The sequence below is a fragment of the Adiantum capillus-veneris genome, chromosome 26, assembly GCF_014529385.1.
Source record: "Adiantum capillus-veneris isolate H3 chromosome 26, ASM1452938v2, whole genome shotgun sequence".
NCBI classification, from domain to species: domain Eukaryota; kingdom Viridiplantae; phylum Streptophyta; class Polypodiopsida; order Polypodiales; family Pteridaceae; genus Adiantum; species Adiantum capillus-veneris.
The window spans coordinates 32052244-32074976 of record NC_140956.1 but is presented as its reverse complement, the minus strand read 5'-3'; the positions used below and the strand labels follow the sequence as shown (position 1 = coordinate 32074976).

Below are 22733 nucleotides of genomic sequence, written 5' to 3'. Positions count from 1 at the left end.
GCAGGCAAGGCCAGATGAACTAACACTGGATCAATTCGTAGCTTTGTATAATGTGTTAGATACGAGCTGTGGAAAATCCGGTGGCAAGGTTGCAAATTGAGCACTCAAATCTCATGCCTGTGTGTGGAGTCCGTTATCATATAATCAATCAAGTTGGTAAGAGCCTTGATGTTCATTGGCTGGGCAGTGTGCCTGGACTTGGGTATTCAAATGCAACTCTCTGGTGTGCTATGCTTAAAGCGAAGCATCTGAGCAGAAACCTTTTATATGAAGACGTGTAATTATGGGCTCCGGTGACGTTCGTTGAGAACCTAGTGATTTAGAAGAAACGAATAGTGAGAACTGCCGCTTCTGTAATGCAAAGCAAGGCAACAAGTGTAGGCATTGGTGAAACATGGTTGCCAGGCCATTCCCAAGATATTGCAGAGCAGAAATTCTATGCTGTGTATGATAATAAAACATGGGTTGCTTGTAATTTATATGTAGTCATAATCAGAAGGGTTGTTATGCCAATCTACTCTGTCAATCTTATCTCACTACTCTTTTTCTGTTCATCTATCATTCAAAAAATTCAATTTGTGTGGAAGCATATTGTGCAGGGCAATTTTTGCTCTCTAGAGGGATTGAATCAAGCAAGGCAAGTGAACATAATGCGGGAGTGTTCTAGTTTTGCCCGATGTCCATAATTCTTTAGACAAAACGTGTGGATGAGAGCATGCTTTTACCATTCGTCAACGAGTTGTCAAGAGCTCTTGCCAAGCACATGGGAGCTTCAAATTATAAGGCTTGCAAACCTCAGCATGCTATCACTTGAGATGTATACATTTGCAGACTACAATGGTCATTTATAGATGCTGCTCAATGTATTTTTTGTTAAGCATCTTACACAAGTAACTGAGTGGGTGAAAAATTAGAGTTATATTTACCTTCTTAAAGAGCTCGATCATCAGAGAATGATGCACTTCCTAATGGAAGTGGGGCTGGCACTATTTGTTGCTCTATTTTCTCATGCCAGCTTAGACCTGGCACATTGTGCACACCATTGCTGTCATTAATATTCAGTTCTCAGGGTTGAACTTGGGGTCTCCTGACTGGGGGTGTTCACTTTATGTCAAAATGCGAGCATTCAAGGGGTAGTATTATAATCCTGCAAATTTTTCAATGATAATGACACTTATTTCCATTCAATCTATGATTTCATTTATTTTTGGTGAAGTTACTTCAGTGATATTCCGTTGTAAATGAAATATTTTCTTTGAAATTAATAATATCTTTCATCTTAACCCACTTGACAGGCACATATATCAGGTGGTCTCCGTGAGCCTCCCAAATGGAGATTCATGGTTAGCATCCACATCAGGGTTATGCTTAGCATCCACCTTTGAATCTAACCCTCACAGTTACAAAATATGCTTAATACCCTTATAGCTAAATTAAAGAAAATTTAGTCCTCAGGTACAAAAGGTGTAGTTCAATATTAACCAGTTTTTGAGGCTAGTTTATTGGAAACTAATTATGTGTGCCATTTAGATCTCTCACTAAGATGCAGTGCATGTAAAAACTTCCTTGATGCATTTTTGCAACCTTTGCAAAATGGGTTTGCTATCAGGCAATTATTCAAGGGTATGTTGCTCCTTCAAAAGGATTTAAAGCACAACAATGTCTTGCTCCTTCAAAAGGATTTAGAAAAGCTTGTACTATAGTATACGTGGAGTTTCATTCCATTGCTCTAATATGACCTTAGGTGGCTTGGTGGGTGTCTGTAAAGACCGCAGTTTGATACCCAGTGGCATCTTTCTATTTTCAATTGTACCTCATAAAAGCATATAATTTTTTTTTGGTTGGTTGTGTGATTGTAGTCCAGCTGTAGTGATTGTCAGTTTTATGGTTTTAGTTTTTTAAGTCCTTTTTTCAAACATTATAGGTCAAGAGCTTACCGATTCTTAGTAAAATTTGGAAGATGTATGATGCTTTTACTTGCTTAGGGCTTTGTTGCATACAATTGCCTCTCATCCACTACTTTCTTATTATGTATCATTAATCAAGCAAGAGATAGCTGCATGGCTTCGTTCTCCCTTATGGAGTGTGCTATGTGGGTTAGGTTTATTAGATGATTCTATGGCCATGCCAAAGTTGAAGTGTAGGGCATTGCAAGTGGTTTGGAAGTGTGCATTTGCTACAAATCAATTGTCCTATGCTGCCACACACACACACACACACACACACACAATTTAATTGTACAATTGATGGTCTTTCATTGACCTTACCGATTTTCTCTCACAAAGATTAGGAAAATTGAAAGGACTCGACTTGTTCTAGTATAATATTGTTAGGATTTGACTTCATTGCCTTGGCATAACTGATTCTTCTGTCAATCTAGACGCTTCTAATCAAATTCCCGTTTATACAATGCTTTATAGTACACTGGCTTAAATTTTGGACCTCAATATGAAGCTTAAACCTTGCTAAATCATAATTTGTTTTCCATGGATCTGTTTGGTCTCATACAAAGGTATTATTCTTCTTACTGGGGATTTCTCCCAAGGACAAAGTATAATTTCTTATTGTGACTCTCTTTATGGAAATTCAACCTTTGAACCTTTGCACTGATTGTTGACTTGTTAAATGGTTAAAAAGAAAAAAAAGAATATGCTATTTGATTACTTCTTGTTGCCAATTAAATATTTTTCCCAATTAAATGAGGGTACTTTGGCTGATTTTGTGAGATTGTTTCTTTGCTTGTGTAATTTTGTGAGATTGTTTCTTTGGCTGTTATAGCTCCTTGTGGAACTTATCCCCTTTACCTTGTGAGGTATGAAGCCATAAATGGCTAGCTCAAGCTTATTTGCAAGTGGTTTCTTTAAGAATTCTTCCTCTTCCCATCACTTGGAAGTAATAAGCTTGCCCCTGAATTTAACCCACAAACTTGACTTTGTTTTTAATACCTTGGTAAAAATACATTATACTTGTCCCCTTTTTGGGTTGCCTTGAGTAAAAAAAGTGGGGTGCTGTTTCACCTATGGAAACCTTCCCCTCCTGTTGAAATCACTTCCACTTGGGCTTTTGATACTACTCCCTACTTTTGGTAGTTGGTACCAATTGACTTTGGTGCATGGCATTAACTCCCTTGGTCAGAACTCATCGTCCTATTTCTCCCTTTTTGCATTGCGGTGTCATCCTTCACGGTTGGATCCTCCTCTCTTCTTCCTTTGCATGGAGTGACCTCACTAAGTCTGCAGGTTTGATGCGGGGTACTACAATTTGCATACAATGGCTATGACTTCTTCATTCGCTTGAACCTAGCACAAGCATGATAACTACATGTCTGCCTTGACTATGATACCTTCTGGTTTAGGTATGCTCTTTCCCCTAATATGGTTTACTTTATAGATGGCTTTTATTTCCCTTATGTGCTATGGTTTCTTTCTTATCTCTCCAATCTTACTAGTTGATATTGGGTGCTGGAAGGAGTGTCAGTTGTTGGCCATGCTTTTAGCATAGCATGAAGAAGAAGTAGATGCCAATACACTATTTAAGATGAGGGATCCTTTCCCTCACTTAGTCTTGAGAGTTTTGTTGCACATACACTTCCAAGTAAGAGAGAGAAAGAATTGGCACTTGAGGAAGCGTGAGACTATTTTGCTTTACTAATTTCAATTTGGCATGGATACTCTCTCTCAAAATCAGCACTCACACTTGATACATTGAGCACTTGTGTTTTGGTGTAAAGGAGGAGCTTTATTTCCTTGCAAAGATGGACTTGAAAAACGTTACTACTTCATCCCACGTTATTCCCTTCTTTGGTTCTTTTGTACTTTGACAATACCCTTTTTTATTTCAAAAAATTTGTATAATGGTTAGTGCTTTGAATATGAGTTTAAAGTTTTACTTTTAAGTTTTGTACTAGTGGGTTGTTGGTATAATTATCTATTTTTTCAAAAAAAGAAAATGTTTCTTTCTCAAGCAAATTTTTGTTCTTTACCATAAATGACTTGATACCTCTTGTGCTTGGCAAATAGACTTGGAGAATGGTGATGTGTGCCTTTCGTTAAAATGTTGGAAATAGGGTTGCAAGGTCATGCACACAGTTTGGAGAAGACGAAAGAAGCTCAAAGTACACAAGAAAGAACAATATTACTTAGTGTGCAACGGAAAGATAAGATAGCCCTAGAGAGATGGGCTTATATACAATGCACAAGGAAAAATCCTTCTAGTGAGGGAAAAAATGCCCCGACAATCCTAAGTGTGTTCACGCACATCACTACCACATGTATATGGTAACAAATCCCCTCTGGGAGTGATGCAGTGAGCAAGAGCTGACACATCTAGAGTATAGGGAAGTGCCATACCTTGAGGACATGATTAGTCCACAAAGGGGAGTAAGCCCAAATCTTTGCGGAAAGCTTCGAACAATGCCTTTCTGAAAAGATCTATGAGGTTGCCTTGTGTTGGCACATAAGCCAAGCTAATCTCTATTATTAAGAGTCTCTCGGTGACATAGTGGTAATGCACATCAATGTGCTTTGTGCGAGTATGGAAAATTGGGTTTCTTGCAACTACCAATGCGCTCTGATTGTCAATGTAGATGATGTTGGTAGTGTGCTATCCACCAACACCCAAATCAGCCATAAGGTCTCTAAGCCATACACACTCAACCGTACTGTGAAGAGCGACATTGATCCCTCCTTGAGATAAAACAACCCAAGATGTAATTGCCACTTAAGTAGCAAAAGGTTTGCTTAATAGCCTGCCAATGCTTAGACCCTCGGCTATGCATAAATCTGCTAACTTTTGAGACTATAAACTGAATATCTGGCCTTGTGTTACATACATAAATAAGGCATCCAACATCAGTTTGGTAAAGAGGGACATTGGCAGGATCACCACCAACATCATGAAAATTCAATGTCAAACCTATTTCCATGGGAGTGGCAATAGGTTTGCAATCCTCAAGTCCAAACTTACATAGCAATGTTTCTATGTTATTTGTCTGACACAAGGCAATACCACCATCGCATTGCTTAAATTGTTGCCTAAGCAATGATGCAACAACCCCAAATCTTTCATCTTGAAAGTAGCATTCAAATCAACCTTAATTCAACAATATGTGCCTCATTCGGACCAATGATTAGAAAATGATCCACATATAGAGCAACAATGAGTAGTACATTGCCCTCACACTTCACATACAAAGTGCTTTTGGTTGGGATCTAATGGAAGCCTCCTTTAACCAAATGAGTATCAAATTTCTTATACTAAGCACGAGGAGAATGTTTCAACCCATATAAAGCTATCTAACATTTGCACACTTCATCTTCTTGCCCTTTAATGACAAAACTGAAAGGCTTCATTACATAAACTTCCTCAAATATGTCACCATTCAAGAAAGTAGTAACAATATCTGATTGATGTGTATCCCATCCAAAATGAGCTTCCAATGCATATAGAAAAGACACAATAGTCATACAATAAGTGGAAGCAAAAGTCTCTAGAGTCTTCATAATCTATGCCTTTTTGCTGTGCATAACCCTTTGCAACAAGTTGATCCTTATAGCGACCAATCTCACCATCCGGCTTGCGTTTCAACTTGTAAATCCACTTTGTACCAATGACCTTTTTTACCAGGAAAAAAATCACATAAAGTCTATGTGTCATTTTCTCTATGCATCATATTCTAATTGCATGGCAACCATCCAATTTGAAGAGTTCTATGCTTCATCAAAAGACAGAGGTTTCTCGACATCACATAAACTAGAAACTTTTGCACCTTGTGGATTGAACTTTGGCTCTACCATGGAACTTACCATGAACTCTTGATATATTGATGCTTTTTTTTTCACTTTATGTAGAAATTTTTTGCTGTTGGTTGCTTGGGGATGTTTGGAGACCCTTAGGATGTAGTGATATAAATTGGTCATGACCCGATTCAGCTCTAAAATTTGGTATGTACGGAGTCCTTTTTGAAAGATCATTAGAATCTAAAAGGTTGAACAAGCATTGCGGACTGAAAATTGATTTTGACCAGCACTTTTTGGGATCTTGGGGTTACTACTGGTTGTTTATTTGAACTCTATGTAGGGTATATACCATCTTTTATCTAATTTTAATTTGAGTAATACTTCCTAGGAACAGGTGGCTCGGCTTTCATAATCTTTGATCCTATAAAGCATTATCTAAAGTTCTTAACACTAGCTGGTTCATCATGGTTGAAACTTAGAGAGAAAAGCCTAAGATCTTTTGGTATTTGAACTGGTCTTGTGATGGCTTCTACAATTCCTTTTGAAAAACTTTAGTAGCTTTCTCCTCACGACAAGTCAAAGACAATTGGTTACTTTTAGAAGTGTCTATTTGTATGGATATAGTTACTTGAGGCTACTATTGCAATATAAATCTGAGTGGGCTAGCCTAGAATCCCTTTGTCCAATGTAGGATACATGAAGCACTTTTATCAATGATCTTCTAGAGCATTTAAGGCTCCTCCTAAATCGAGACTGTTTAGATTAGGTGGCCTTAGATCATGACTATTGCCTATTGTTTTGATAATATTTATAGCATGTTGGAGCATACTAAGTGCGTATGTTTTTTGACCCTTTGAAGAAATGTTGGACCTACAACTGCACTATGTGTTGTTTATAAATGGACTTATGCTTTTATGCTAAAAGCTTTAACCTAGAGTTTTTGCTATGTGTTTAGGACATTAAAAATGTTAAAATACCTTGAAGATATGTTTTTAATGTTGCACGGGATTGCTCAAAGTATTTTTGGATACTATTTCTACTTCCTTAAACCAAAGACCTTATGTGATGAGCTGGGATCTGTGCCTGAATACCATGTCTATCTGTAGCCTTTAATAGGCAATGACTTTGGCATACAATGTGTTTTTAACTTGGGAATTATTGGCTTTCAGATTCTTTGACTCTTACCTAGCTATGAGTTGAGCATGTAAAACTTGATGATGGAAACTCCTAAAAACGATGATAAGAGTTCTGGCTCATTTGCTTGAGCATTTACAGAAATTCAGTGTGTTATGGTTCAAAATGTTAGAGATTGAAGGAATTGATTATTTTTTATGGTTGTCTTAAACTAAAAGCTGAGATTTAAAATCTTGAGTTCACAAGGCACATTTCATTATTTGACCTTTGAAATCTTTGCACCAGAACCTATGGTCTTTGTGAGAAAAAGAAATAATGAAATGTTTTCCTCATGCTTCCTTTCATTGGTTGATTTCAAAAAATGTCTTCTAAATTTGAAAAAGTATTTGGGACTCTATTCTGTGTCTATATCCTCGTACTAAAGCTTCTCAAATTCTATTTGTTGGAATTAGGGTTGCAGAGAAACGCACACAGCTTGGAGAAGACGAAGGAAGCTCAAGGCACACGATAGAGAGTGTTTTACTTAGTGTGCAATGGAAAGATAGATAGCCCTAGAGTGATGGGCGTATATACAATGCACGGGGGAAAAAACCTCCTAAAGAGGGAAAAAATGCCCCGGCGGTCCTAGTGTGTTCACACACATCACTACCACATGTATATGGTAACAAATCCCCCCTGGAGTGATGCGGTGAACGAGAGCTGGCACACGAGTAAAGGGAAGTGCCATGCCCTAAGGACATGATCAGTCCACAAAGGGGAGTAAGCCCAAAGCTTTGCGGAAAGCTTCAAGCTTCTCACGAGACAATGCCTTTGTGAAAAGATCTGCAAGGTTTTCCTGTGTTGGCACATAAGCCAAGATGATCTCTCCTGCTGAGAGCCTCTCCCTGACATAGTGGTAATGCACCTCAATGTGCTTTGTGCGAGCATGAAAAATTGGGTTCCTCGCAACTGCCAATGCGCTTTGACTGTCAGTCTAGATAGTGTTGGCAGTGTCCCGTCCAACACCCAAATCATCCATGTCTGAGCCATACACACTCAACCGTAGCTGTGAAGACTGCCCTTTACTCAGCCTCACAACTCGAAGTGGCCACAGTAGGTTGCTTCTTGCTCAACCATGATATACATGAACTGCCAAGCATGAAACAAAAACCGCTTGTGGACACTCATGTGTCAAAACAACCAGCCCAATCTGAGTCCGAAAAAGCATGTAAGTCTAGCGGCAATGATCCCCCCTTGGGATAAAACAAGCCAAGATGTAAAGTGCCACTAAGGTAGCGAAAAATCCTCTTGACAGCCTGCCAATGCTTAGACCCTGGGCTATGCATAAATCTGCTGACTTGTGAGACTGGAAACTGAATATCTGGCCTCGTGTTGCATACATAAATGAGGCAGCCAACAACAGTTTGGTAAAGAATGACATCAGCAGGATCGCCAGCATCATGTAGACTCAACTTCAAACGTGTTTCCATGGGAGTGGCAATAGGTTTACAATCCTCAAGTCCAAACTTACATAGCAATGTCTCTATGTAACTTTTCTAACACAAGGCAATACCACCATCACACTGCTTAAACTGTATTACCAAGTAATGATGCAACAGCCCCAAATCTTTCATCTTGAAAGTGGCATTCAAATCAGCCATAAATTCAGCAATATGTCTTTCATTTGGTCCAGTGATGAGCAAATCATCGACATAAAGAACCACAATGAGAAGTACATCACCCTCATGATTTACATACAATGTGATTTCTGTTAGACTATCACGAAAGCCTCGTTTAACCAAATGAGTGTCAGCTTTCTCATACCAAGCACGAGGAGATTGCTTCAACCTATACAAAGCCTTCTTACATCTGCACACTTTGTCTTCTTGTCCTTTTATGACAAAACCGCGAGGCTGCGTTACATAAACTTCCTCCAATATGTCACCATTCAAGAAAGCAGTAACAATGTCTGATTGATGTACATCCCAACCAAAATGAGCTGCCAATGCACATAGAAAACACACAGTAGTCATACGACAAGTGGGAGAAAAGGTCTCTTCATAATCTATGCCTTTTTGTTGTGCATAACCCTTTGCAACAAGTCGAGCCTTATGGCGATCGATCTCACCATCCGGCTTGCATTTCAACTTGTAAACGCACTTCGTACCAATGGCCTTTTTGCCAGGAGGCAAATCACATAAAGTCCATGTGTCATTTTCTATAAGTGCATAATATTCTGATTGCATGGTAGCCATCCAATTTTTTGAATTCTGTGCTTCATCAAAAGACAGAGGCTCCTCAACACCATGTAAGCTAGACACAGCCAAAGCATAACAATCTGATGCATAAGATGCATGGCGAGAGCCTGAACGAGTACGACTAGACAAAAGTGCATCCAATTTACTGTCACGCAAAGTGCGAACCAGCCATTTTGGCATTCCTCTAGCCTGCTCATTCTCAGCCCTTTCCTTATTAAGTACATCATGTACATCTGCATCAGTAATAGGCTGATTTGTAACATTTTCAGAAACCCCAATAGGCTGTACATTTGCCTCATTGGAACTTACATTCGTATTTCCACCACGGAAACGAGGCAACAAAGTGTCATAAATGTCCTCTGAGCTTACATTACTATCTCTAGTACATGCAGCAAGGGCTAAACAGGATCTTCCACAAACACTACATCCCGTGAAACCAGAATACGCTTTGTTTGCGGATGATATAACCTGTAACCTTTTCTTTGAGCACTATAACCAACAAAAATACATTTGACAACCTTATCATCCAATTTTCTGCGCTGTGTTTGTGGCACCAAAGCATATGCCAAACAACAAAAACACGCATGTGCTCAATAGAAGGCTTTCTATCATGCCATGCTTTATATGGAGTAATAGACTGAAAAGCTTTTGTAGGACATGTGTTAAGTACATAAGTGGCACACATGATGGACTCAAGCCGAAAAGAATGTGGCAAAGCTTGACTTTTGACCATACATCGTGCCATTTCCGTTAGTGACCTATTTTTCCTCTCAGCAACACCATTTTGTTGAGGTGTATAAGGCACTGTACATTGGTGTTTTATCCCATTACTAGCCAGAAATGCATTAAATTCATGAGACATATACTCCCCCCCTCGATCGGAATGGAGGGTGCCCATAGTACATTTTGAGACATTTTCAACCATAGCCATAAATTGTTTGAAGCACATAAAAACTTCTGAATTTGCTTTAAGTGGAAATACCCATGCATGCCTGGAGTAATCATCAATAAAGTCACGAAGTACAGGTAATTGCCCAAGGAAGGAGTTTGCATGGGCCCACAAACATCACTATGCACAAGCTGCAACCTGCATGTGGCTCGAACTGAACCATCCTTTGGAAACTTAGAACGCTGCATCTTACCCAAAATATAGCCTTCACAAACATGTTTGAGAGGTGCTTCAAGAGGTGGCAAAGAAGGAACCATATCAGATTTTTGCAAATGCAACAAACTGGAAAAATTCAGATGACCATTTGCAGAATTTTGTCCACACTTGTCATACAAAGTGAGCTTTTACAGCCCATGGAACAAAAGGCCAGATGCAACAATTTCATCACCAAAACTGAGATCATGAACTGTACATCTGTCATCCACAAATTTGACTACAAGTCCAAGTCTAGCAAGTTCAGATATAGACAAGAGATTCTTCTTGATCCCAGGTACATAAAGTGCATCAACAAGTGTGAAGGAACTGTCATTTGTAGCAGTAAGCACAATCTTTCCATATCCCTGAATCGGATAAGAGGCATTGTTGGCACAAGTGACTGAATTCCCATGAGGGACAGATTTGAGAGAGGTAAACAATTCACGATGTGAGGTAATGTGCTTTGTAGCACCACTGTCAAAATACCACACATGTGAATCTGCAGCAACAACTCACAAGCATGCATCATGGACAACAGGATTGTAAGTGCACTCTGCGCTAAAAGCCCATTTTGCATTGACATCAACATCACAATCTCCTTTCACAGAAGACTCAACAATGGCTGCATTTGTAGTGGAATTAGCATTTGCAGTGGAACCACCCTCTTTCTTTTGTCCTTATCACCAGAATTGCCAGATGAAGTGCTGTCAGTAGAAGCATTGGGAACAAAAGTTTTGCCATGCGTAGCAGAACCATAAGAAGTGGCTGCATTGCTGTTACCACCCTTTCTTTGAGAAGCAATAAAATCCTGTTCAATTGCACGCTGTCTATTCTGTTTTTTCTGGAAAGTGACTCTTGCAAGAGCAATGTGTATAATGCATCAAACTTGACAACTTCTGGATTTCCTTAGGTCATGAGTCTCCAAGTACTAGCAAAAGTCTGGTAAGAATCTGGTAAGGCATCAAGAACAGTCTGCACAAGGGAACTATCTGAAATGACTTCACCTACAGAAATAAGTTGCTCATTGATATCCTTGACACTAGCAAGGAAAGTGTTCATATCATCTTCCTCATGCATAATCTTCGACTCCAGCTCTTTACGCAGCAAAGGAATTTTAGCCTCATTGCGACTTGCATAAAGATCAGCCAATATATCCCAAGCCTGTTTTCCAGATTTTGCTAAACGAATGTGAGGAACAATGGTGCGCTTCACAGACAACGCAATCAATGCATGAGCCTGTGCATCCTTTACATCCCAATGAGATTGTTCTGCCGTAGGCAAAACAACTATAATAGCAGCAATCCTTGCAGCAAGACCTGCAACATCCTCAACATCACCTACATCCTCAAAACCAGGACGTACATCAATGCCCTGCACAATGTTCCAGACGCCCTTTGACACAAGAACATGTTGCATCATATAAGCCCACATAGGGTAGTTGTCCCCATCCAACATGTCCTCAGGGAACACATCTGTGTTGTTGTCAGCCATGGTAAATGCTGCACCTGATGTGAAAACTGCTCGAAAAAAGGAGAAACGGATCGAGAACAACACGTGCTATATAGCACAAACCGTAGAAGACTATGAGGCACCTGTTATGTAGAAAATGGCACTGATAGAAATTCTGCACAAAATGATGAAATAGCCTGTGCAGTACTGCCTGTAGTGGAAACGAAGGCCGAAATGAGCCCGAATCAAAAATCTGAGCACGCTTGCCAAAGCTCACTGAAATCGGAGAAAGTGAGCAGATGTGTGTTGGAGCAGTTGGCGACTAAGCCCGGGAGGACGCAACCTGCTCTGATACCGATTGTGGAATTAGGGTTGTAGAGAAACACACACAGCTTGGAGAAGACGAAGGAAGCTCAAGGCACACAATAGAGAGTGTTTTACTTAGTGTGCAATGGAAAGATAGATAGCCCTAGAGTGATGGGCATATATACAATGCACGGCGGAAAAAACCTCCTAAAGAGGGAAAAAATGCCCCGACGGTCCTAGTGTGTTCACATCACTACCACATGTATATGGTAACAGTATTCACATAGATTTTGAATATTACAAATAGTTTTCAAAACCAACTAATTTAAAAATAAACTTTCTTTTGAACCCTACCACTCATAGCCATGCCCATCAAAAGGGGTAATGGCATTCTGATGGAACTAATACTAAATTTTAAAAATAAGGAATATAAAGAGCTTAGATTATGAGAAAAGACAATGTCTAGAATCTTTGAGGATGCTACTCCCTCTTTGATTTTATTTTCGGTTCAGAAACATTGTTTTGAATAAAACTTTGAAATAGAGAACAACTAATAGGCTCTTTAATACATGTAAACCATATCCAAGGCAAAAAAAATCTATTGCGTTGTTTACATGGATGTAGGTGAAAGTTCTATCCTTTCTTAAAAATGTTTAGGTTATTGTAGTCTGACCTTGAAGATGAAAACCTAGCTCATCTACAGAAACTTCTAATCTTGATGTATAGGATAATTGGAATGCTTCTTCATTCTGACTAAAACGTACAAAAGTAGTCCTATTCTAGAAATGTCTTTGTAGAAACATTCTCCTATTGTTTACAACCAATTTTCTTTTGAACATGCTGTTCTTTTGTGTCTAAGTAATCTATTTAAAGTGGCAACAAACACAACCCAAACACAAGGTCCTCCTAAGCAATTGGGTGGGTTAGGACAGGGTCTAGAGTATACTTTTCTGTTTTTTGAACAAACACTCTATCATTAATTCTTGCAAAGGTTGACATAGATTAAGAAAGAACCTAGATGTGGTTCTTATACAATCTAAGAAATTAAGAAACAAGTTCTTATACAAGCTCTAAAAGACATGACCTTTGTCAGGCTATCATTTCTACCATTGAATAACAAATGGCATGGTATCATGCCCAATATTTTTGGAGAAGCTTAGAAATAAGTCCTTATACAAGCTCTAAACGACATGACTTTTGTTAGGCTATCATTTCTACCATTGAATAACAAATGGCATGGTATCATGCCCAATTATAATTCTCTTATCAAACTAATGAGGCAATAGACCCAATGAGTATAGGCCTTCTGCCAAATATTGAGTATGATGCATGGATACACACGCATGCCTGCACGCGCGCGCGTGCACACACACACACACACACACACACACACACACACACACACACACACACACACACACACACACACACACACACACGTGTACGTGTGTGTCATTGTATGCACTAGAATTTTTTAAACCCAAATTTGGGACCTTACTGGGAGCTCTTGGCAATAAAAAATGCATGTTGTTTTTAGCATGGGAAAGGACTTGGGCACCCAAGGAAATTTTCATGCCTTTGATTAGGTCTCCCCAATTTCATTTTTTTTTTTCAAAACATATTAAGTGTATAAGTGAAGGGCGGGTTTAGGAAATGAAAAGACAGATGAAGGTGGAAAGTAAAAAGACGAATGAAGGTGGAAAGTCAAAAGACAAATGAAGATGGAAAATCAAAAGACCTTTTGTGTCCATATAAATAGGTGTTTCTTTGCTCTTTCATTTTTCGTTTAATGTTTTTTTCTCAGTTCTCTTTAGCATTTTCCCCTCTCTCTCTCTCTCTCTCTCTCTCTCTCTCTCTCTCTCTCTCTCTCGCTCGCAATGTTGTATTCATCTTTCTTAGGTAATATTGTTGCAAATCTATGTGCTTTGTCAATGCTTGTCTTTATGTGCTATTTGCCACGGCTAAAGCCTCTAAGAAAAAGGTGGAAGAGGAGACGACTACTTCATAGGTCCTCTCAAATGCTTTTTTTCAAGAAAATATTTGTAATCATTATGTACCCATGAACTTGGGTTTGATTCTCTTTTTGGGGGTTTCCATTGATGCACATATTTTCTTGAATACTAATGAAGGAACCTTGGCTAGGGATCTAGGCATATACCCAAGTTGTGTTTGTACCTTTGATTGAGTATCGGGTTTTAATTATCTTTGTTTGAGGGATTGTGTTTATACACTGTCTCGAATATTTTGTGGTTACCCATGTTATGGGTTTCTAGATGCCCCAATAGGGTGTCATAATCTCTGATATTGCTAGAAACTGGCCCATGTAAGGGATTTGCATAGAGCCTGCACATATAGTAGTTCTATAAATTTTAGAACTTGCAGAGTAAGCAAGGCATTTTTGGGTGGCATAGTGATCCGTTTTGATACATTTATACAGAAAATCAATTTTACAATGCCCTCCTTGTTTGTATCTCTACAAATTAAAATATTATGGACAAACTAGGGCTATTTATGCCATATAAGGCTCGCCTGTATTACAAACACTGATGAGGTTACAATTGCTCTCAGAAGCAAGATACTTTATACTTGATCTCTTGGCACACCTATTGTTCTGCTCCTGCTTTTGAAGTAAGATTTGTTTGATAGAAATTCATAGAAGTTATGATTATTTTTATGTTGTTGAGCTATATGAGCCCTACATAGCAATGGATAATTGCTTTGGATTGATCCTTACCCTATGCTTGGTGACTGTTAGTCTGTTAACATTAATGGGAACTTACTGGAAGTGCCCCAAACCCAAAAAATGTCCTCTAAATTAAGAATACTTTGTGGGTGTACCATATGGGACATTATTCTAATCTTTACTTAGAAGGAGGAGCGATGAGACTGTTGTATTGGAACTTGGCTCGATTAAAAGTTAGTACTAACCACTTGTCTTGTACGAAGTATTAGACCTTGATGTCTCTTTGGTCCAAAAAGTCATATGACCATACAGAGAGAATGTGTTGTTTTAAAGGAAGAAGGTAAAAACAATGCTAATTAGAGAAAATTACTCTTGAAATCTTCTTGTTTTTTCTTTTGGAACTCTACATTGAATTTTAAAAGAAAATGGTAAATAACTAAATGTATTTTGCATGTTTTTACAAATAGCACATTCAATTTTTTGAACAATCTAAATTTAAGAACGTGGGTGATATCAATACCAAGTAGGGAGTCTTTTGAGGACTAAGGAATAATTGTCTCTTGATGGATGCAGGTGAGGATATCTCTCTCTCTCTCTCTCTCTCTCTCTCTCTCTCTCTCTCTCTCTCTCTCTCTCTCTCTCTCTCTTTTTGAACATTTGCTGTTCAAAATAAGATCGAATATCTTCAACTGTAGATAAAAAATATTTTCCTTTTAGTGAGGTTCATTTTGTCAGTCTTGTATAAAATTTGGAAACTATCTAGATTTTAGTATAAACCCCTTCATCATCTATTGTTGATTTTCATTTGTAACATTTTTTCTATTCAATTGTGAGTATTTTTAGGTTATATTGAACAAGCGTGCGCGCGCGCGCACACACACACACACACACACACACACACACACACATAGAGAGAGAGAGAGAGAGAGAGAGAGAGAGAGAGAGAGAGAGAGAGAGAGAGAGAGAGAGAGAGAGAGAGAGAGAGAGAGAGAGATGGATGTAGATGTACACCTGATGGTGTTTCTCTAACTATAACCTACCTATTTTCTCTCACACAGCTTAATATTATCTAAAGAACTTGACTTGTTCCTGTTCAATTTTGTTAGGCTTTGATTTTATTTCCTTGGTATAATTAATTCTTTTGTGTCAATCTAGAGGCTTTGCTAATCAAATTCTCTTATATGAAATGGTTCATAGTACATTGGCTAAAAAGTTGGAGCTCAATATGAAGCTTGAGCGTCTCTTAATGATAATTTGTTTTCCATGGGTCTATTTGGCTTGTTACAATGGGGTTATCAGGGACTACACTCTTTACCTGAAAAGGAAGAATAGTATAATTTCTTATTGTCGGTTATTTATGGAACTTCAAGCTTTGAATTGTATGTTGATCCCAAAGATCGACATAAAATGCATGTGTTGTACATAAATGTCAAAAGGTAAAAAATAATGCAATTTTTACTCAAGTTGTGTGTTTTTAGACCAAAATCATGATTAAAATGGAGCAATCCACAAAAATATGATCACATAATAACATTAGAAGTGTTTTAGTATTTGTGAGTGAGGAATAAAGTTTTTCTGAGTAGTTTGGCTAATGTCCTTCAGTTTTTGCTAATAAAAGCTACATCAAGTCCAAATAAATAAATAAATAAATAAATAAATAAATAAATAAATAAGCAAGAATGTCAAAATTGGATTTTGATTTTAAACGCCAAATCTTGAAGCTCAATGAAAAAGCCAAATAAAATTTGAGGCAATTCCAATAAAGAAGTTTGACCGCCACTCCGACCTACTAACCATCTGGGACAAATTGCAACAAAAAGGTCCTTGGACGTCGGTTGTCAGAAATTTGCGATCCAAGAGTACATTGTGAAGCCCAATAGGCTCAATGGGCAGGTATAGGACAGTGGGTATCAAAAAAATCTAGGTATGTATAGTCGTTTAAGCCATTTTTCCTCTCATTTCCATTCTAGTCCTTTGAAAGAGAGCTCTAGCTAGTGGATTTTGGTGACCTTGCATGCGCTCATACACACCGTCTATCGGCTGTTAGTCGCTTTAACCATAAGGGGTAAGCTCCTAACTATACCAAGAAGCATTTTGATTAACACTTTGTCGACCACAAGGGCTGTAGGGAGCACGTCAACACATAGCAATCTGGGAACTTTCGAGAACAAAGACAAATACATCGGCCACACCATTTCCAAATCACAACAAACTTGAACCATAGGCTCATCTCAAGCGGGAAAACACATTGATAAGCTCAAAAATGTAAAAATTCTAGAAAAGTTGACCTAGCATCTTCGACATCTTCGGAGCGCCAAAGATAAAGATATCAATTCTGGACCAATATGACACATGTGTTGATGCCATCATGTTGGGGAACTGTGGAGAAGTGGGGGTGCATTAGAGTCCAAATCATCAAGATAGAGCAAAATGACCATATCTTCACCACAAAGAGATATTTTGCACCTCAGTGCAAAATATTGATCCATTTGACCTTAAACACAAGGGGGGCACTCTAAACACTACACTTGACCCTTACTAACCTTCACTGGGCACACGACTACTGAGTAGTGACTCCAAGTCCAGCTCGGCTCAAAAGAGGACCATCAACTTCATCGGGGGCAACACCAGGTACAAAAACACAATCAAGGCCATCACCCACCATAACTAACATAGCAGAAGCTAGATAGAGAAAGTTAGGGACATAAATAGAATTAGAATGTAATTTTTATCTTAGGTGTGCCGAAGATGATCTGCCATGATTCAAACACTTTTTGCACATTTTTCACATGAGCATGATCCCCATACCTGTCACATGGCATACATCACCCTGATGCACTTTTCCTGTGCATACATAAGCCCATGATCACTTTACCACCCAAAAGATACTAAAAGTGGACATAACTGACGTTTAGCTTTTCAAATGAGTCCAAAGTTCACCAAACACTAAGTCTCCACTCTATGAAGCCAATCAAGCTAACAAGAGCCCAAAGTGATAAAAAATCAACTAATTCTATCTTAGGTGCACCTAAGATAGAACTATGACCAGAGGGGTCTGATCATCAAGTTTCAACATAGAAATGTTTATATGGCTCATCTCAAGTGCCGTGACAATTTTCATCAAGTTTGGCAAAGCACAACTCCAACAATCATCACAAGCTCTGAAAGCGGAAAAAGCGGACACAAAGTTGCCCATAGCTCTCATAAAAAATGGCAGAAAGCCATCACACTTCATGCATATCACCTACAACATATACACACCCTGTGCATCCACGCTGGTACCAATTTTCACGCATACACACACACACACACACACACACACACACCCCTACATCTTAGGTGCACCTAAGATAGACTTTGCCAGAAATTGTGATTTTAATGCTTTTTATCTGTGTTAGCTTTGCTACTTGTTGGGAATTGCTAGAATTGGTCTGACTACCAAGTTTAATGAATTTCTGTTAGGTTCTCTCTCATCCACATTGGGAGCTCCAAAGAAGAAGACCTTGAAAGAAAAACTGGTAGAGCTTCCCCCATACCAGCTAGAAGAAGAGTCTCTGAAAGAGGCCAATGTTACATGGATAGCCAAAGAGAAATTAGGGGTTTTTCCCAGCTCGTTTGGGTTTTTTACGGACAAAAGGGGGCATTTTTGGGCTAAAAATGGCCAAAAATAGCTCAAAATAGCTCAAAATTCCACATCAACGACGGTTCCGTCGTTGCTCAAGTTGCGTGGGAAGTTTTAGAGCCAAGAAATGAGCTCATTTGGGCATATGAGCAAGGAGATACAACCATTTCTTTACAACGTGCTAATGTAGTTCCGTGCTGCTTCAACTACATGGTTGAGGCTATGAGGCCTCCAATTAGGGTTTCCCCTCCTCAAATAACTACTTGGTCTTCTCCAATGAAGTACTGAAGCTTTCATGAAATGGTCATGACGAAGAATCGAAGCATATATTTAGGGGTTTTAACAGGTCGAATGAGCACTGCATCTGTGCAATTGGGAGCGAGGCTACACTTAATCATCACACACCCAAGAGTTTTGAGTTAATCTTGGTTCTTTTTCAAAGTGGAGCTTTCATGGCTGGAGTTTTGTTCTTTTTTAGTGTGTGTTTATCTTCAAATCATCTACGCCTTGCTTGATTTTGCTACGAATCCTCACAGTCAGATTTTCGGCGCTTTCCTAGTCGCACTGCGCACTTCTTGACACCGCAAAATGTTGTGCGAGCTTAAATGGTACAAACGTCCGCCAAGTAATTGGAAATACCGTGATTTTTGAACCGTTCATCTTTTACTTTCTTGCCCCATTCTATCAAACTCACCTCCATAGGATAGGAAATTGACTATCTCTTGAGACCATTTTGATATCATTTCTACGTTGAAAAGATATGCATTAGGGATGTCATCATCTGCCCCTTCGAGAGCTTCTTTGTTTGGCAGTCTAGAAAGGTGATCTACTCATAGATGCGTCTTTTCTTTTTTGACCACAACAATAAAATCAAACTCTAGCAATATGATGAACCATCATACAATTCTTCTGATATTGTACGGTTTGTTTATGAGGTATAAGAGGGCTTGATGGTTGGTGAAAAAAACGAATTTGTTTGCAAGGAGATAATGCCGGAATTTTTTGACAGCATATATAATCCCCATTATATATATATATATATCTTTGTGGTTGTGTAGTTCTTTTCAGCACTATTAAGTTGCATGTTTGCATAGCAGTTTGGAAAATCCATATTTCCTTCTCTTGGTTGGGCCAAGATGCATCTAATAGCGAATACCGAAGCATCGATATGAACATGAAAGGTATTTTTCCAATTCAGTGCTTTCAATACTGGAGCAGATATGAGTGCTTTCTTCAATTTTTTAAAGGATTCTTCACACTCATTCGTCCACACAAAGGCTACTATAAGTTTGTACAGGGGTTGCACAATGACTACATACATGTGTACAAACCTCATGTAGTAACCATAGTGTCCCATAAAACATTGTACCTGCTTTGGGTTGTTTGGTCTAGGAATCTCTACAATTACTTTTATCTTGTCCAAAATGGTAGATATGTCGTTCTTTGAGACAATGTGTCCCAAGATTCTACCTTGTCTAACCATAAAAATACACTTTTGTGGGATAAAATAGATCTTATAAGTCCTGCACTTCTTGCAAATACTTTCTTATGGTACTCTGTATGTTCATCTCTCAAGAGAGAGTGCACACATAAGTCATCCATGTATATTTCCAAGAATATACTCAAGTATTCCTTAAAGGCATGTGCCATCAATCTCTGGAAGGTAGTTGTGGCATTGGTCAAGTCAAAAGGAATCACTCTATATGCATATATACCCCATTCTATGGCAAATGATGTCTTGTATGATCTTCAAGAGAAATGGTGACAAGTTGGTTATATCCCGAGAATCCATCTAAAAAGGAGTATGCCTGCTTACCTGCCACTCATTCCAGGACATGGTCAGTAATAGGTAAGGGATAATTATCCCTTATTGTGGTGGCATATCACACACACTCGTAGTTTTCCATTCTTCTTAGGCACTACCATGATGGGACATACCCATTCTATGTGTTCAATCTCATAGATAAACTCAACCTCCTTTGGTATATCAATCTCCTCTAATATATCAATCTCCTCCTTGATGCGCTTAGCAAATGTACCATTGTATGTGTAAGGTCTCTATCAGCTAGGCTTTGCATTGGGTTTGAATGGGATTGTGTGCTGATATATCGTAGGATGTACTCCCTTCAGGTCTTTATATGACCAAGTGCACATCCTTGTACTCCTTGAGAAAACTTATGACTTTCTCCTCCACTAAAAGAGGTACTTCACATTAGCGACGCTCGCAGTGTGACGCTCAAAAGTGAAAATCCAAGGCATCGCTATGGTCGTCGCTATGGGTGTCGCTAGTTTATTTGTAACATAGCGACACCCATAGCGACGCCAACAGGGGTAAAAAATAAACCGAGAGCGCCCAAAAACTCAGATCTCAGATCTGAGTTTTTGGCGCTCAAGCAAGCAAAGGTAACCCGCGCTCTCCCTCTCTCTCTCTCTTTCTTCTCCACACACACACACAAGGAGAGCCAGGTATGTTCCTTCCCTCTCCTTTCTTCTCCACACACACACACACAAGGAGAGGAAGGAGAGCCAGGTATACTCCTTCCCTCTCCTCTCTCATGTTCCCGTCCCCTCTTTCTCTCTCTCTCCCTCTCTCTCTCTCTCACTCTCTCACACACACACACATTGTGTTTTTGAGAGAGAGAGAGAGAGAGAGAGAGAGAGAGAGAGAGAGAGAGAGAGAGAGAGAGAGAGAGAGAGCATATGCATAAACAAAAACACACACACACACACACACACACACACACACATGCATAAACAAAGAATGCATACACACACATTGAGAGAGGAAAAGAGAGAGAGAGAGAGAGAGAGAGAGAGAGAGAGAGAGAGAGAGAGAGAAGAAGAAGAAGAAGAAGAGAGTTTTAATGTCGTAGGAAACTATCCCAAGAGGCCTTAAAGATCCAGCCGACGAGGAGTTGAACTCAAGACCTGTTATTCAAGAGGGAAATGGAATAACCAATCTACCACACTTGGGTGATAGAAAGGTTATACCATTTTCCTCTTTTTATTGGCACACACACACCCTCACACACACACACCCGAGAAGAAGAGAGTTTTAACGTCTTAGGAAACTATCTCAAGAGACCTTAAAGATCTAGCTGACGAGGAGTTGAACTCAAGACCTGTTATTCAAGAGGAAAGTGGCATAACCAATCTACCACACTTGGGTGATAGAAAGGTTATACCATTTTCCTCTTTTTATTGGCACACACACACACCCACACACACACACACACCCGAGAAGAAGAGAGTTTTAATGTCATAGGAAACTATCTCAAGAGACCTTAAAGATCTAGCCGACGAGGAGTTGAACTCAAGACCTGTTATTCAAGAGGGAAATGGCATAACCAATCTACCACACTTGGGTGATAGAAAGGTACCATTTTCCTCTTTTTATTGGCACACACACACCCACACACACACACACCCGAGAAGAAGAAAGTTTTAACATCGTAGAAAACTATCCCAAGAGACCTTAAAGATCTACATTTAGGTTAGATTACATTTAAATTTATGTTTATGTTCAGTGTAAGATTAAGTTAGATTTAGATTTACGTTAGATTAGATTTAGGTTTATTTAGGTTAGATTAGATTAGATTTAGGTTTATTTTGAGTTAGATTTACGTTAGATTAGATTTAGGTTTATTCACGTTAAATTTAGATTTATGTTAGATTATATTAAATTTAGGTTTATTTTGAGTTTAAGATTAAATTAGATCTAGATTTATGTTCGATGGACCATGCGGACCAGCAATTCCGCCTGCATGTTTGACTGCTGCTGTAGAGAGAGAGAGAGAGAGAGAGAGAGAGAGAGAGAGAGAGAGAGAGAGAGAGAGAGAGAGAGAGAGAGAGAGAGAGAGAGCGCACGCGAGAGCAAACGACGAATTTGAAATTTAAAATCGTGTTATGAAGTGAGGCCCATTCACATCTACGCAGCTAGTAGTCCCATTGGTATGTCTTTTACCCTTCAAAGGAGCGAATCACCACATGTTCAATTAGGTTAGATTTAAGATTAGATTTTGGATTGAGTCTTTATATTAGAGTCTACCTTCAAGATTACGCTAAAAAAATTAGAGTTAGATGAACAGTGACCCCTCTCTTCCTCTCTACAGATGCGACCTTAAGCTGGAAAGCTTTCAACGGCATGATACTCAGATTGGAGGCCAACATGTAATGTGTTAAGTAATCCCTTGAACAAAGATCTACTGTGAAAAGATGTTAAGATGTTGTGAAATGCTACAGCTAGAGAAGAGGCAAAGGGGTTTTGTCCACTACATGCACTATCATGTAGATGTGGATGTGTAGATTTTTTGTACCCACAAATATAGGCATTGACCAATAAAGACTTGATTATAACCGAGTGGTTCTGATCTCCGTGCACCTCTAGACCGAGGTGTGCGGGGATTGGACATGACTAGAG

At 39.0% G+C, this 22733-nt stretch overlaps 1 protein-coding gene across 2 annotated transcripts in view; it reads left to right on the top strand.

Annotated features, from left to right (window-relative positions):
- Positions 1-1188, top strand: part of PFC1 (Ribosomal RNA adenine dimethylase family protein) — an 81205-nt gene extending 80017 nt beyond the window's left edge. The window contains exon 10 of one of the 2 annotated variants that reach the window (XM_086500979.1): positions 600-1188. In XM_086500979.1, coding sequence (XP_086357105.1) covers positions 600-686 — 87 coding nt within the window. In that variant the 3' untranslated portion in view covers positions 687-1188. Of the gene's footprint in view, positions 1-4; positions 514-599 lie in introns of those variants that run through there. The other variant, XM_086500978.1, reaches the window with a different exon arrangement.
- Positions 1189-22733: the final 21545 nt, after the last annotated feature.